Source organism: Malus domestica, chromosome 03 (assembly GCF_042453785.1).
Source record: "Malus domestica chromosome 03, GDT2T_hap1".
Classification (NCBI taxonomy): Eukaryota; Viridiplantae; Streptophyta; class Magnoliopsida; order Rosales; family Rosaceae; genus Malus; species Malus domestica.
The window spans coordinates 27,160,310-27,175,941 of NC_091663.1; the positions used below are offsets into that span (position 1 = coordinate 27,160,310).

Here is a 15,632-nt window from a genome sequence, read left to right on the forward strand (position 1 = left end):
TAAATAGTTTGATGACTAAACGATCTTAGTTTTAATTGATTTTTTTTTTTTTTTTTGCAAAGACGATCTTTATATAGTGATTTATAATATGAACGGTTTTGATTATAAACACAAAATTCTATAAATTGACAACAAACAATTTTAAAAAATTTTGAGTAGGAGTTCCTACACATTTTTAAGTAGTCAAATATTGTTGATATGCATTTTAGCCCATTCCACAAAGTCAAATCTGAGCATCTCTGGACAGTTATTTCATCTCATCCAATCAGTTTTCTTATTTTTTTTTGCAGTGAAGACAATGGAGGGAGGGGGTCGTTGACTTATAATCCTGAGCATCCATCCGAGTACTTCAGTTCTAGCGTCGATCATCGCTTACAGAGTTTTTTCTGCGATCGATCCCGTGCTTGTTAATGGCTGCTTTTTCTCCTTCTTCTTCATCCGAAGGTCGTTGGAAATACGATGTCTTTCTCAATTTTAGAGGCGAAGACACACGTAAGATCTTCGTCGGCCATCTCTACAAAGCTCTGGATCAGAAAGCAATCAACACCTTCATCGACGCCGAAGAGCTTCGAAAAGGCAACGACCTTTCGGAGCTCCTTACAGCTCTTAGCAACTCGAGGCTATCGATCGTAGTTTTTTCCGAAAACTACGCTTCCTCGACGTGGTGCTTGAAAGAACTCGTCCAGATAATGGAATGCATGGATACACACAAGCAGATAGTGGTGCCTGTATTCTACCAAGTCAATCCATCCGATATCCGTAAACTCGAGGGAAGTTTTGCAGAAGCTTTTGCTAAACATGAACACCATTCTAACGTTGACGTGAAGGAGGTGCAGAGCTGGAGGTCCGCTCTTGCTAGAGCCACCGATTTGTCCGGTTGGGATTCGCAAAATTATAAGTATGTTTAATTTGTTCACACGCACTTGCTATTAACGTATTTTCCTTGTACAATTATCATAACTAAAAACTGTTTATTTTTTTTAAGGAGAAATTCGGTTCTCATCTTTCCTTTTACTAATCCTATTCTTTTTCAATTTTTGATCAAGTCCTTGCATATTAATAATATCATTAATGATTTCAATAATAAAATATTTTTTTATTTCTAAATACGTTTATTTAATGTTAAAAATGTTACAATTAGTATATTTATATTTATGACCAATTTTTTTATCATATATTTTTAGTTTTAGTTTGTACCCATTTTTAATTTATAATTCTTTTTTAATTTGTACCAATTTTTTTTTTCAATTTTAATTTGTACCCATATTTTATAGTTTATTTGTATATGTACCCATATATATATTTTTTTAATTTTTTTGCTAAATGGACCCATGCTAATTATATGTACCCATTCATGTAAAACTTTTTTTAATCTTAAAATGTACTCATTCTTAAATATACCAATTTGTTATATATAAAATGTACCTTTTTTTATATAAAATCTATTCAATTTTTTTAAACCATTTTTAAACTTATATGGGTACATTCTTTTTTCTTGGATTTTAAAATGTATCCATGTCAAGTTTAATAGAAGAAATTTACTAATGTTATTAAGCCTAATATCTTTTTTTTTTTTTTTGTGATTTTGAAGAATGTACCCATGTTTTGATACAATAATTTTTTTGGTTAATTTTGATGAATGTACCCATGTTTATCTACACACACACACAATAGTATATTTATATTTTAATATTTTTAATCCCACAAATTATGGTTTTTTATTTAAAATCTCATTTATATAAACAACTAAAATTTCTAATTTTTAATTTTAAAAATATAGTAACGTACATATAAATAAATTATCACATTGATTTCAGGGACCTCGATAAAAAAATTAAAAATCAATAAGGTTTCAATCAAAGAATATTTTTTTAATCATTATTTAAAGATTAACTGGAGATAATTAGTCACCCTTACATATAGATGGCTAAATGTTCACCAGTTTGATTAGTTTTTGCATGCATATGATCAAGATAATGAAAAATTCAGATTATGAAATTTGTGCGATTAAGTTAAAATATGTTAACCACAAGTAAGTGAACATGGTGGTGCATGCAACAAGTATTGCCCTTCTAATTATTCAGTTTTCGTTTACTATTTTGGGCTGGTTAAAAAATGTAGCTTTTGCTTTTACGCTTTCGCAATGCTAATTCTAAAACTTCTCAGGGATGATGCCAAGCTTATTGAAGATATTGTAGATGATATCTTTAACAAATTGATCCACGTCTCATCAAGCAAAGATAATGGCTTGGTTGGAATGGATTACCACATAGATGAAATGAATTTACTATTACGTCCTGGGGTGAATGATGTTTTCGCTGTTGGAATATGGGGTATGGGAGGTATAGGCAAAACCACCATCGCTCGCGCTGTTTATGATGAAATCGCTTGTCAATTTGAAGCTTGCTGCTTTCTCGAAAATGTCAAGGAAGGCTTCTCGAATAAGGGTGCAGTACATATGCAGGAAGTGCTACTTTCTAGAATCTTGAAGGAAAAGATGCGGAGTTTAGGCACGTTGGATCGAGGTTCCAAAATGATAATGGAAAGGCTACGAAGGAAAAAGGTTTTCATTGTTCTTGATGATGTTGACAAATTATCCCAAATCGAAGACTTACTTGGAAAGCAGCATTCATTTGGTGGTGGAAGTAGAATCATTATAACCACTAGAGATATGCAATTACTAAGTGGAGTTGATGCTGTATATAAGCCCAAGAACTTAAGCGAGCCAGAAGCTCTTGAACTCTTCAGGCAGTATGCCTTCAGAACAAACCAATCCACAACAGATTATGATCGTCTCTCGAGGCTTGCCCTACAACATGCTCATGGTGTGCCTTTAGCACTTAAAATCTTGGGAGCTTTGCTTGATAACAGAAGTGTACGGGAGTGGGAAGATGTGTTGAAGAAAACAAAGAAAACTCAGCTCATGGGAATTCAGGATGTTCTTAGAAAGAGCTTTGATGGGCTAGACGATTCAGAGAAGGACATATTTCTAGATATTGCATGTTTCTTTAAAGGGATGGAGAAAGACTATGTAACTAAAATTCTTGATAGCTGTGGCTTTTATCCCCATAGTGGATTAGGAGTACTAGTTAACAGAACTCTCATCACCATCTCAGATTACGATACGCTTGAGATGCATGATTTACTGCAAGAAATGGGGTGGGAAATAGTCCGCCAAGAATCTAATAAAGAGTATGGAAGACGAAGCAGGTTATGGATTTATGAAGATGTTCATCGTGCATTAACTCAAAATACAGTAAGACATATTCATTACCTCTTTCTTTTAAGCATGTAATTGAGTAGAAAGCTGAAGTACGACAAAAATCAAATTCTGGATATTTTCACTCACTGAATTTCCACTGTTTGGTTATGTAGGCTACAGAAGCAGTTGAAGGCATAACCCTCGACTTGGCCAACTCAGAAGAGGTATACTTCGAAACTGAAGCTTTTGTTAGAATGAAAAAATTAAGGCTTCTCAAGATCCATTGTAGCCGATCTGTGGTATACGCATCATGGGAGCATCTATCCCATCCAAATGATGACTGTAAACAACACATGAGTGGGGATTTAAAATTTCTCTCTCATGAGTTGAGGTGTCTACTCTGGCATGGGTGCCCCCTAAAGTCCTTGCCATCCAATTTCCACCCCAAGAATCTTATTGATCTTGAAATGCCTTATAGCCAGATTGAACAACTTTGGGAAGGAACCGAGGTACGATATTCATTTTTCATATGTTTCTTTTGAATGGTTATGTTGTCAGATGCCTTATTATTTATTAGATGTTTTACTGGTTGTCGTTACAGCATCTGGAAATGTTGGAAGTCATCGATTTAAGACATTCTCAATACCTTAACAAAACCCCCGACATCACTGAAGCAAAAAATCTTGAGATTCTAAATCTCGAAGGTTGTACAAGTTTAACTGAAGTCCACCCATCAAGCAGAATTCACATGAAATCTCTTAAAACCCTTGTTCTTTCTGGCTGCTCAAATCTTGTTAAGTTTCCAGAGATTTCAGGAAGTATGCAGGAGCTATCAGAGCTTTATCTAGATCAGACTGCAATTGAAGAACTTCCCTCATCGATCAGAATTCTTACGGGGCTTGTTACTTTGAACCTAAAGCGTTGCAGAGAACTTAAGAGTCTTCCAAGCAGCATTTGTCAACTCAAGTCCCTTAGATATCTTACTCTATCTGGTTGTCCAAGACTTAAGGAGTTCCCAGAAATTGAAGAAGATATGGAAGGATTAAGAGAGCTTCATTTGGATGGAACATCTATCACACGGATTTTCCCATCAATTGAACGGCTTCAGGGGCTTGTGATACTAAATTTGAAAAATTGCAAAAGCATCGTCTGTCTTCCAGACAGTATCTGTAATTTGGCATACCTTACCCGTCTCACTGTCTCTGGGTGCTCAAGGCTTTGTCACTTGCCTGAGGGCTTAGGAAATGTAGGATCCTTGAGGGACATTGATGTTAAGGGAAGTGGTTTACGTCAACCATTCTCTATGTCAAGTAGGCTTTTGCCTCCAAGATTATTATTTCCTGGATGGAAGAAAATGAAGGCACCATTTCTATTTTCACAACCATCAATCTGGGTTGGTGAATATTATAAAATTTTGAGACAGCTTGATTTAAGTGACTGCAAACTGTTGAGACTACCGGATGTTATTTCTGTTCTCTCCCAATTGGTCACACTAATACTTTGCAGAAACAATTTTGAGAGCTTACCTGCAACTCTAGATCGACTTCATTGTTTAAGACATCTCAATGTAGAAGCTTGCAGGAGACTGAAATCAATACCACAGCTTTCATTGAGTATAAAGGACGTAGATGCGCATGATTGCACTGCTTTGGAAACAGTTTCAACCCCAAACCCGCATGATTGCAATGCTTTGGAAACAGTTTCAATACCAAAGCCTCATAATATGAATCTTTACTTCACATTTTCCAATTGCCTACAGCTGGTACAAAGAAATCCATTTAGGGATATTATGGAAACTCTCTCTCATCATCAGGTCTCTCTCTCTCTCTCTCTCTCTCTCTCTCTCTCTCTCTCTCTCTTATGTACACAAGTTGAACACAAATTAAGTCAACCGTTGTTTGTACTGTTGCAGGGTAATCAGCTCCAGCTTCTTTCCTTCAATATGTCTCTTCCTGGAAGTGAAATTCCAGATTGGTTCAGCCATCAGTGCATGGGGTCTTCGGTAACTCTGCAGCTACCGCTGAATTATTACCATAATAAGGTATTGGGGTTTGCTATATGCGCTGTTAGTAAGTTCAGGGGTGCTCATTATTGTGCATCTGATCTCTCTGTTCGATGTTTTTGCACCTTCAAAGGAGATCATGGTGATTTCAATTACAATTTCTATATGGTTGATTGGGGATCCAGAGTCAGATTCCTTGACTCAGATCACATCTTTCTGGGATATGTTCCATGGTCTAAATGTACCTTGATTGAAACTGGAAAGCTGCCCAGTAAACATTGTTACACTGAGGCTACATTCAAAATTGTAGTAAAAGAAAATGGAGCCTATGCGAGCGATTTCAGGGCTGCAGTACGATACCCTTCTATTGGAAGGGTCGGACTTCATTTCATTTATGCCAATCATGAGACAGACAGCAGTTGCTAACTATGCTTAGATGAGCAGCCAGTGTTGCTGCTATAATGAATGCTGGATGGTCAAGTGAAGGAATGCTTCTTGTAAGCAAGAGGTGCAACATCCTAAAACGAATTCAAAACACTACTAATCTGAAAATGACCGTGGTGAAATGCCTTCACTGGGAATTGTTGATGGCCCGGAATGGTGGTGATGCAACCCTGCAGAATGGTTTTCTCTTGGCTCACATTAACAATGTCAGGAAAAGTTATTGTGTGGTTGAAAAATCTTCTAGTGAGTGTCGCTATCTCTGTCATCTTCTGTCGTCTCTGTGTTCATTCCTAGCAAACCAATTTTTATTTTGGTTTCTTGACCCAAAAGAAAATTTCACTTTGATTTGCAGCTTGCAATTGATGATTGTCTTCATCCTCTATTGGTGAGGCAGTAACTCAATGTGGATTTATACTTTGTGCAGGTTGCTTGATGAAAGGGAAAACAATTGTATTTGTTGAAGTTGGAACATCTTCCTATAGACTTAATCGTTTAATGCTTTGCCCTGATTGGTTTAATACAAGCTTGTAATATCTACTCTTCTCTACTTTGCCCTCATATAAGCTTCAAAGAAAAGCAGGAACGCTTTTGATTCCGAAAATAAAAGGTACCTACTTTTGCTGTGAAAATTTATTGTCTTTGGCCTGAAATTCTTGACTTAAGTGACTGCAAACTGCTGGAGGTATCGGATGGTATTGCCCGCCGGAAATATTAAAGCTTTGAAGAAACATTTTTGAGAGCTTACATGAGACACTGACAACTCTCAATTTTTTTGCTGGAAATAATGTGATCTGTGACCATGTGATTAATCCTAACGCGCAGAAGGGACTGGTGGTGAAATATGGAGGAGTAGGAGTAGGTATGATTTTGGCGAACACAGCTGCGTCGCATTAGAAAATTGGAGAGTTTCATTTCTATATAAGCCGATCGTGAGGAGGTGCAAAACCGAAGCATGGCGCAGCCCCAAATATCATCATGAAAACTATGGAGCGGAACTTCATGTTCTTGGCAAATCACAGGTAAGAGTTGCCAATCAATATTTCAGGTGTGTTCTGTCTGTTTATATCGCTTTTTGTGTTTTTCTTTAAGTCTACTCAATTGATAAAAGTAGATTTCGATTTTTCAGTCAGTGGCGGGATTTTTCTTTACTTACGTGTTTTACTAGAATATATTATCAAGGAAATTGTGTAATACTGTTTTTCAAATTCCACAGGGATGATGCAAAGTTTATTGAGGAAATTGTGCAAGAGATTTGCAGTGAATTGCCCCAATTCAGCAGTGTTTACCTCAGTTTTAGAGGTGAAGACACTCGCAAGAGTTTTGTTGGCCATCTCTCAAAGCTTTGTATCAGAATGCAATCAACACCTTCAACGATCTTGAAGCGTATAGTAAGGGCAATGACCTTTTGGATATCTTCAAAGCTATCCAACAATCAAGGATTTCGATTGTAGTTTTTCCAAAAACTATGCTAATTCCCGATGGTGCTCAAGAGAATTGGTCGAAATCTGGAACGTGTGGACAGAAACAAGCAGAAAGTGCTTCCAGTTTCTTATGGAGTAAATCCATCTGATGTTCGTACACTCACCAGACCTTTTATAGGGAAGCTTTTGATCAATACAAGCACATTTCTGGCGTCGTCATGGAAGAGGTGACCAGATGCTGCTGCACTCTAACTAGAGCCGCTGATTATTATGGACTTGTAGTGCACAGGGATGATGCCGAGCTTATTGAAACATTATAAAACATACTTGGAGAGCCTACCGTGACTCCAACGTTTAATGTATCTGGAATTGGGAGCTTGCAGGAGACTGTAATCAAATACCAGGGCTTTTCACCAAGTATAAATGACATGGATGAACAAGAAATAAGAGCTTTGGAACTAGTTCTATAAGATTGTGAATATCCGATGCACTAGCACTGGGAATAACTGGGGTGCTGGTACCACATTCAACAATCATGTCCCCTTCTTGTTCAGAGATTCCTTCTTCCATATTAACATCTGTACCAACCCCTTGTTCTTTGATACAACCACTTCCAGATGCATGGTTTTGAGGACCTTCGGAGCTTCCAATTTCAACAGCCACAAGTTGTGAATGTGATTTCATTGTTTCTACACTGTTCACGTCAGCTCTGTTGTTAGCTTCACTGACAACTGTCTGGTTATTTACTTCAGCACAAAGCCTCTCAACAGCTTCCTCATCAATTTCCATCTCCTCATCACTGTCATCATCGACATGGGGTAATGTCATCGTAGGTTTAAGGCTAGCCTTTAGCATATTTAAACTTTGACGAAACCATGCTGCACTGTGACCCCCATTTGAAGTAGCGTGTGCCTTAATCCGCCGTAGTTCATCCTGTCAAATTAACAAGCTCATAGGGATGATTCACATGTTTAATTTGGAAATGGATGAATCACAATATTCCAAACCACAGTGAGAGAGAACATACCCTAAGCTGTCGTATCACCTCGCGCAACTGATTCACGTCTTCCTGCATTACTTCATTAACAACTGTCTTGTTCTTGATAGCCTTAGCCCGCTGTGCAAATCTCAATGTACTGAAAGTCTCACTCTTACAGCTGCAAGATTAGATCAGTGACTTCCAATTCACAAAGACAGATTAAAAAAAAGGGAACTTTAACGAAAAGCTCCCGGTACTGTTCACTTTAACGAAAAACCACATTTTTACACTAAAAAGTCAATCCTGATACTATTCACTTTACCCTTTATTTTGTCCTTATCATTAAAACTCAAAGTTTTCAAGCCTTTTTCATTAGTTTTCCTTAAAAAAAATGCTAAATGCTACTTTCAAGGAAGAAAGGGGTTGCAGTACTACCTTTGTGTTGGAGAAATAGCACAGACCATTGCTAATTTTGAATCTCTATAGGGAATATGCCTTTGCTTTCCCGTTTGAGAAATTTCAGCAAGAATGTTTATCAGGTTCCTGCATCAAATAATAAGCTGCAATCAGCACAAAAGTATAAAAGAAAAGAGCAAAATCTCGAAAATAACAAAACTCTGAATCTGAGGAGATGAAATTTCAATGACACGCTCAGTTCAGTATTAAGCTTTGGATAAAGAATTAAAACATGATATTATTCTTAGCCATTTAGTTAAACTGATACCACTGTATTACAAATCACTCCATCAAGCTTGTGTAACTTTATGATGCAGCACTCTAGCCAGGTAAAGCTAGGCTCAGCACAGCTTTGTTTCAAGCATGTAAGCTCAAATTTTGGATTAAGTGTTGGATGCAGAATTCAAACTTGCTAGTATTCTGTTCATTGGTCCTGCACATAGGTCCTAAAATCAGTTATTACCTTGCATTGAGATTCAACAACACATGTAAATACAGTATGTGAGCGGGAACTCTCAGCATTGATACTAGTTGAACCTGTTCTCCTGTTTGAATGGCCCTGTATAAAGCACATGTTAATAATAGAATTCCTGACAGAAATTTCCACTTCAATTTATATAGAACAAGCCTTCATACACACGCTCACGTGCGTGCAGAAGACATTTTTTGAATCACAGCATGCTACGCGCGACTTGCACGTTTTAAATGTATTTATATGCGTAAATTGACGAAGTAAATGAATAATATTAGATTATGCTAGAAGAAACCCCTCATAGACCAATTAAAGCAGTTGAATCCATATATAAAATTGGTCTCTATAAAATCTATATTAAGAATAGAGAAAATAATATTTAATAAACAAATTATTGAATCACTTTATTGCTAACCCATTGTGAGACTAAACCCACTCCCTCCCCCTTAGTGTAGATAATATCGTTTGTTAAAAAAAAACAATCATTTGACAACTAATTTAATCACATTATTATTCGCGCGCGAAAGACCTTTTTTATAACCAGCATTTCACGCCTGTTAAGTTGTTTTGAACGTGTTTAAAAATAGAGAAAATAATATTGAATGAACAACGGATTGAATCACGTTATTGCTAGCCTATTGTGAGGTACTAATTAAAAAAAATTCAAAAAATTAATTATTAAAAAAAACACTGTTAAAATGACGAAAATACCGCTGAATTATTTGATGCATTATTTTTGGATTGCCTTTGAAGTTTTTTTGTCTTGGAGGCATTTTTGTCCAAATATTTTTGTTGAAGCTTGGTGACACCAAAAATACTATTCACCTTTTGCGTTGGCTTTATATATAAATTAATGACTCATATAATAGTTTGTTTGCTCACTCTACACTCGAGTTCAAATTTCTCTTTCCCAATTGTAACAACTTTGTAAAATAATTTATAAATGAAAAAGTAAGTGTGTTTGTCCTCTATGAAGGACATCCGATAAAATTGGATGATTAAAAAAAATTAGCATGGCCGCTCCACAAGAATGACACGTATAAAACGAAAAATTGTCCAAATTTTTTTGTGAATAAGAATTTGTTCACTGTATGAGATTTTTGCTTATTGAATTTGTGCTACCGATATTTTTAAAATTAAAATAGCTCACACAAGGTGACTGGATTTAGCATAATTCTACATTTTCTAATGTGATTCTTAACAAAATTTCAGAAAATTCAATTAGGCAACACTTGATCATCCGGTGAAGCAACTACAAAACAGAAAACCATACGACATGAATTTTGGCTTCTCCAAAAAGCAGAAATTGAAGGGAGAAAAATGAGCACCCATCAAAACCTCTAACCCTTTCTTATTTATAATTAAAAAAAAATTAAAATAAAATAACACCCTCTATCCTTCGTCGGATCAATGCCAGTCGGTCTGTCGGTGTGCGTACACGTAGGTGGTTTGCGACGTGTCGTTTTCCCAGCAAACTAAGACGCGGCACACCGTTTGTGTTACAATCCCACCTTCTTAATTTGCGTGTCCAAACGCCCTCTATTTCCTCCACGATCTACCCCCAGAAAGATAAGTCCTACAACTACAAGACCCACCAGATTCTGCCAAAACCCATCAATTTCAATCCTCATCCGCAGCAAATTTTGAAAACCCAGAAAAACCACTAACAAAGTCGAATCAATTTCCTGATTTCCAACAAACAATACAAAATCATGATGAAAGTTCCGATTTTTGCCCTCCTGATCTGCCTCCTCTTCGTCGCGTCGAATGGGTACGGCGGCATGGTCGGAGGAAGGAAGGAGATCGAGAACGTGAAGACGAACAAGGAGGTTCAAGAGTTGGGGAGGTTTTCGGTAGAGGAGTATAACAGGCAGAGGGGTACCCAGAAGATGGACGGCGGCGGAGAGCTTCAGTTCTTGGAGGTGGTGGAAGCGCAGAGCCAGGTGGTTTCCGGGATCAAGTACTACCTCAAGGTGTCGGCGGTGAGGAATGGGGTTCACAGGTTGTTCGATTCCGAGGTGGTGGTGAAGCCGTGGCTCCGTTCCAAGCAATTGCTCAACTTTGCCCCTCACGGTCCCAAATGATTGATTCGAGTTCGGATCCAAAATGTTTAAAATTGGGGTTTTGGGGTGTCTGATCTCGAATCTGTGTTTGTTTGTACCGAATTACTAATCTCGAACCATCTGATTTTTCTTTTTTGTTTCTGGGTTTTGTTTTGTTATTCGTGTTGGGGATCTGGGTTGTGTAAAGAAATGTGTTCATGCAGTTGTATCAATAAATGGTGTCTGCTGTGAATCCGTGAACCGCTTAGTTTTTGTGTTCTGTTTTATCTCAAGGTCAACAAGTATTTATCTCACCCTCCAGGCTCCGACCACAGACCATGGATTGACCTTCACCTTCTTAAATTCAATTATTGAAAATGAAACGTCAAACACTGTGGAAAAAAAGACATTGTGGACGAAATATAAATGTTTTTTCATATTTAAGACATATGGACAATATTTGTCAGATTTCCTCCTTATTTTTATATCTTTATCTTATTTTAATCAAAGAAATTTTAAGACATACTCATCATCTTAAAAATTATATTATAACCAAACATGAATTGGTATTTTCCTATCAACCACGTTTTAATATATTTTTTTCCTCTTAAAATCATCCTCAAATCAAACCACCGCATATATTTTCTAATTATAGAAATGCAAATCTCTGCTCAGGAAAATATTTTTTTTTCGTACAATGTCATTTAAATTTCATATAACCCACCTTATTTTATTTATTTATTTATTTTTTAACTAACGATATTATTTACATTAAAGATAGACGGTAGACTTAGCCTCACAATGTGCTAAGAGCAAGTCCACCCCTAAGGACTTTGTGCCAGCACCCAGCCCATTTATCCACTTCAGTGAATAGTAATAGACTCCAATGAACAGTAATAGGCCAATGCATCTCCACTCCTAACAAAAAATAGCCTAGTCAATTTTATTAAAATATTATTATTTTTTATTATAAAATAATAAAAATAATTATTATAAAGTTGGGCTTACATAAAAAAGGAACAAACTTTGACCGGAAAGAAAAAAGGAAGGATCTTTCGCGGCGGGAAGCGGGAAGAAGATCATGGGACGTGCTGGAGAGTGTGCTGGAGGGCGTGCTGGAGGGCGGCGACAAGTTTCCAGGGCGTGCTGGAGGGCGGCAACGCTGTCGGCCTGTGCGAAGGCATCGAAGAAGATCACGGGATGGGAAGGAGACAGCGGGGAGGAGGACTCCACGGTGCTGCTGTGGCTGCTGGCGTCAGCTAGGCGTCACTTGAGCCGGTCCCAAGGTCTGTCGATTTTAGGCTGGCCTGTGGACTGGCTTGGGCGGGGTGTCAGTCGATTCCACGGGCTGTAGTGGATTGGCCGAGTCTCAGCCTATTTTTTCCACTGGGTGCCGGCCTATCCCACCCCCGGTGGACTTGCTCTAACAATAATGTGGTTCAAATCCGTGTGCGAGGAGGCAATGTCAAATGGAGAGCTCTCAGGTTGAAGAGCAGTTTGGAGGTGGGAGATTGCTGGCTTGCATATCTTCCCGTCCAGGCCAATGTGGTAGATGTGATGGGTGAGTCTAACTCGTGTTACTATTCTCTTCAGTTGTATTTCTGTGTTTGCATCATCTTATTTTGTCTTGCATACTTTTCGTCAGGTACATCTTAGAGGGTAAGGAACTTGAGTTTTACATGAAGAAGTTCCAGAGGAAGAAGGGAAAGGGTGCTAGCGCTGCTGCATAAACAGTTTGTCGACAAGGCTTTTTCTTTTTAGGCTTTCGATAGAACATATATGTTGGTTGCTGATCACTCATATATTTCATGCATTTATACCATCCATTTTTAAAGTCTTTGTGATGTTTTTGTGTTAAAATGGTTGCATTTTACCTTACCTTGTGTTAATGTGCAGTTAAATTTGTTTTAGGATCAATTTCAAGCAAAAAGGAGAAAAGGAAATAATAAAAACAAACAAAAGAATTGGAAGTGGAGCTTGTCTCCACGGGTGGTGTTTGAAAAAGAAATCAGAAAGCAAAGTGGGGGAGTGAGGATAAAGTGGAGGACTAGGAAGTGGGATGAGGCTTGTCTTCCACTTGTGGCCTTAGTGACTTGGAAAAGAGCTGCCTTTTATTAAAGGCAAGAAAAGAAAACACACAGACTGGCAGTGGGAAAGACATAAGGCACACGGCAGAGAGGAAAAGAAGGGAGAGCAGAGAAGAAGAAGAGGAATGGACAGAGTTGCAGGAGCAACATAGCAGAGAGCAGAAGGGATGCCGCAGCTCCAAGAGGATCGGAGAGCTCAGGAGATAGCTTCCTTGTAAAAAAAAAAAAAGGGTTGTCTCTTTCTTTGATTCTTCATGGATAATTTCTTATGTTTTCAAATAATTATGTATAACTAGCTTCCTTTTGCTATAGTGAGGCCATGAGCTGCAACATGATTACGTAGATTTCTCTTTCAATTGCTTAAGTATTGTTACATGCTTGCTTTGATATTTTCAATCTCTAAATTAAACTATCTATGTGTCTTGATGATTGATCACCATTAGGATGCTTAGAAAAGTCATTTGATGCAATTTTGAACGAATGTCACGTTAAAATTGGTTATACTTCTTGTGATTGAGGATTGTAATTTCTCCTAAGGTAAATATCATACTCTTAGGGATTACATATGGTTTAACAAAAGGATTTTCATCAAGATTAATGAATCATTCATGTTTATATTTAATCCAAATGTCATGGATAAATTGCATGTCGTGGTATGCGTTTTAACTTGAATGTCACAAGTAAAACATACACAAGGAAAACCCAACCTTCAAAGCATATATGTTTTCGATTAATTAAGCAATTGGAAGAGCTACGTAGGAGTGTTGTTGGTAAAAGGTTGAACTCTAGCACCTTGTCAATCTAATTTTCTTAAATTAATTGTATTATCTTGAGTTTATATATTTACTTGTTTTGTTTAGTTGGATCACTATTCCTATAAGCCAATTCCCATTTTAGATATTTGTTTAAATCACATCCAGTAGTATTTAGTTTCGTCAAATTAGTGTAGTTCTTAGAGTTAAATAAGTTAAATACACAAAAACTCGTAAATTGTTTATATCAGTCCCTGAGGAGATCGACCTTGCTTGAGCCATTCTATACTACAAACACTTGTTCTCTTGCAAGAATTTTCTATGGTTTAACCCTTGTTTTACAAGTGGTAATATCGCTATCAGTTGCCTGTGTGCTAATGCAAATCTTTCGCTTGGCATATCCGGTATTTCAAGATTTTGACAATTTTTTTTTACCACTGGTCATTTGATATTTTTGTGGTGCGAGTTGAAGTAAACTGGTGTAGTGGATGTTGAGTTTGATGGATTTGGATACAATTCAATCTAGAGTTTTATGAACCCTAAATCTTGGTGTTCGTGGGCTGTTTGATGTAATCCTATTGCAGAAAATTAGGTTACTAGAGCATTGAAATTTTGTTGATCAATGACTGTGCGCTAAGGCTTTGTTGTTATTGTTGTAATGACTGTGAGCTAAGTTTATTGAGTTTCTTCGACATGCTAGTTTTATTTCTTTCGTCGAGGCTTGTTTGCAGAGTATGTGAACTAAGAAAGCAGTTTTTGCAATGCATCCAGTTTCTTTAGACGATGCCATTCTAGTAAAAGACCTACCATGTAAATGTTTTACATGAATTAATTCGCTGTTTCAATGATGGTTCAAACAAGCAGGCCACAATTTTCTCACACGGTGGAGTGATTACTTTTTAACTAATTGAGTTACAAGGTGTAATTTTTTTTTGGTTCATGACTAAATCATACAATGAGTTAATTATAATTAAATAGGCAACGGTTTTAAGGTTCGACACCCGAAAATCGATTTAATCTCACTTTATCTTTTGAAACTGAATTTGCCTTACTTTTGTGTCCATGTTGGCAAAGATTTAACAATTTTAGAGGTTTAGGGCAGTTTGAAAATTTCTTACCTCACCAAACATTACTATCAGCATGATATGAAATGTCTCGATTGCCTTTTCATTCAATGTTCATAACTAAAATAGGGTGAAATGACTCGAGTTTGGTTGTTTTAGAGGCAAAGCAAGACAAATTCAGTTTTAAAATATAAATTAAGACGTTTTAGAGGGAAAATTAATCAAATATTAAATTTGAAATTGAACTTGAGATTTCTCGCAGACAAACAAAGATAGAATAGTACCATTACAGCCAAATAGTAAGAGACAATTTTCGTTAAAGTGAATAGTATCATGGGTTTTTCGTTAAAACTCCCTTTAAAAAAAGCAGTTTATTAAAAAATTTGGATCATCAAATGTAAATTTGGTAAAACAATTTTTTTTAAACTGCTGTTAGTGACAATATAAAAATATAGAAAAGCAAAAGCATGGTCTACCTTACTTTTTAAAAAAAAAAAAAATATTTTTAATGGCCATTTAATGAAAATTTCAAATGGCAAGTGTAACTCTGCATATTTCCAGAGATTTTAGAAGTTATGGGAGAACTCAATTTACTTTGTTTGGATTACTGCAATTGAAGAACTGCCATCGTCGATAAATAATCTTATGGGGCTTTGTACTTTCAGCCTAAAAGGCTGCTTGAAGCTTAAAAGTCTGCCATGCAGCATCTGC

At 36.8% G+C, this 15,632-nt stretch overlaps 2 protein-coding genes and 1 non-coding gene across 3 annotated transcripts; all 3 read left to right on the forward strand.

Moving 5' to 3' along the window:
- The first annotated feature begins 274 nt into the window (after positions 1–274).
- Positions 275–5,770, forward strand: LOC103428945 (TMV resistance protein N-like). Its single transcript, XM_029100161.2, has 5 exons — positions 275–898; positions 2,167–3,256; positions 3,376–3,711; positions 3,804–5,015; positions 5,115–5,770. Exons 1-5 carry the CDS (start codon positions 411–413, stop codon positions 5,628–5,630), a joined length of 3,642 nt encoding a protein of 1,213 aa, XP_028955994.2. The 5' UTR covers positions 275–410; the 3' UTR covers positions 5,631–5,770.
- A 4,169-nt stretch (positions 5,771–9,939) lies between these two features.
- LOC114824262 (U6 spliceosomal RNA) lies at positions 9,940–10,042 on the forward strand. The gene has a single exon (XR_003772401.1). It is a non-coding gene; the product is annotated as a U6 spliceosomal RNA (small nuclear RNA).
- A 461-nt stretch (positions 10,043–10,503) lies between these two features.
- Positions 10,504–11,271, forward strand: LOC103428875 (cysteine proteinase inhibitor B). The gene has a single exon (XM_008367012.4). The coding sequence runs from the start codon at positions 10,689–10,691 to the stop codon at positions 11,058–11,060; it is 372 nt and encodes a 123-aa protein (XP_008365234.1). The 5' UTR covers positions 10,504–10,688; the 3' UTR covers positions 11,061–11,271.
- Positions 11,272–15,632: the final 4,361 nt, after the last annotated feature.

Coding starts and splice junctions, on each gene's coding strand:
- LOC103428945 (XM_029100161.2), top strand. CDS start 411: ATGGCTGCTTTTTCTCCTTCTTCTTCATCCGAAGGTCGTTGGAAATAC. Junction 899..2,166: donor TGGGATTCGCAAAATTATAA/GTATGTTTAATT, acceptor AAAACTTCTCAG/GGATGATGCCAAGCTTATTG. Junction 3,712..3,803: donor AACTTTGGGAAGGAACCGAG/GTACGATATTCA, acceptor TTGTCGTTACAG/CATCTGGAAATGTTGGAAGT.
- LOC103428875 (XM_008367012.4), top strand. CDS start 10,689: ATGATGAAAGTTCCGATTTTTGCCCTCCTGATCTGCCTCCTCTTCGTC.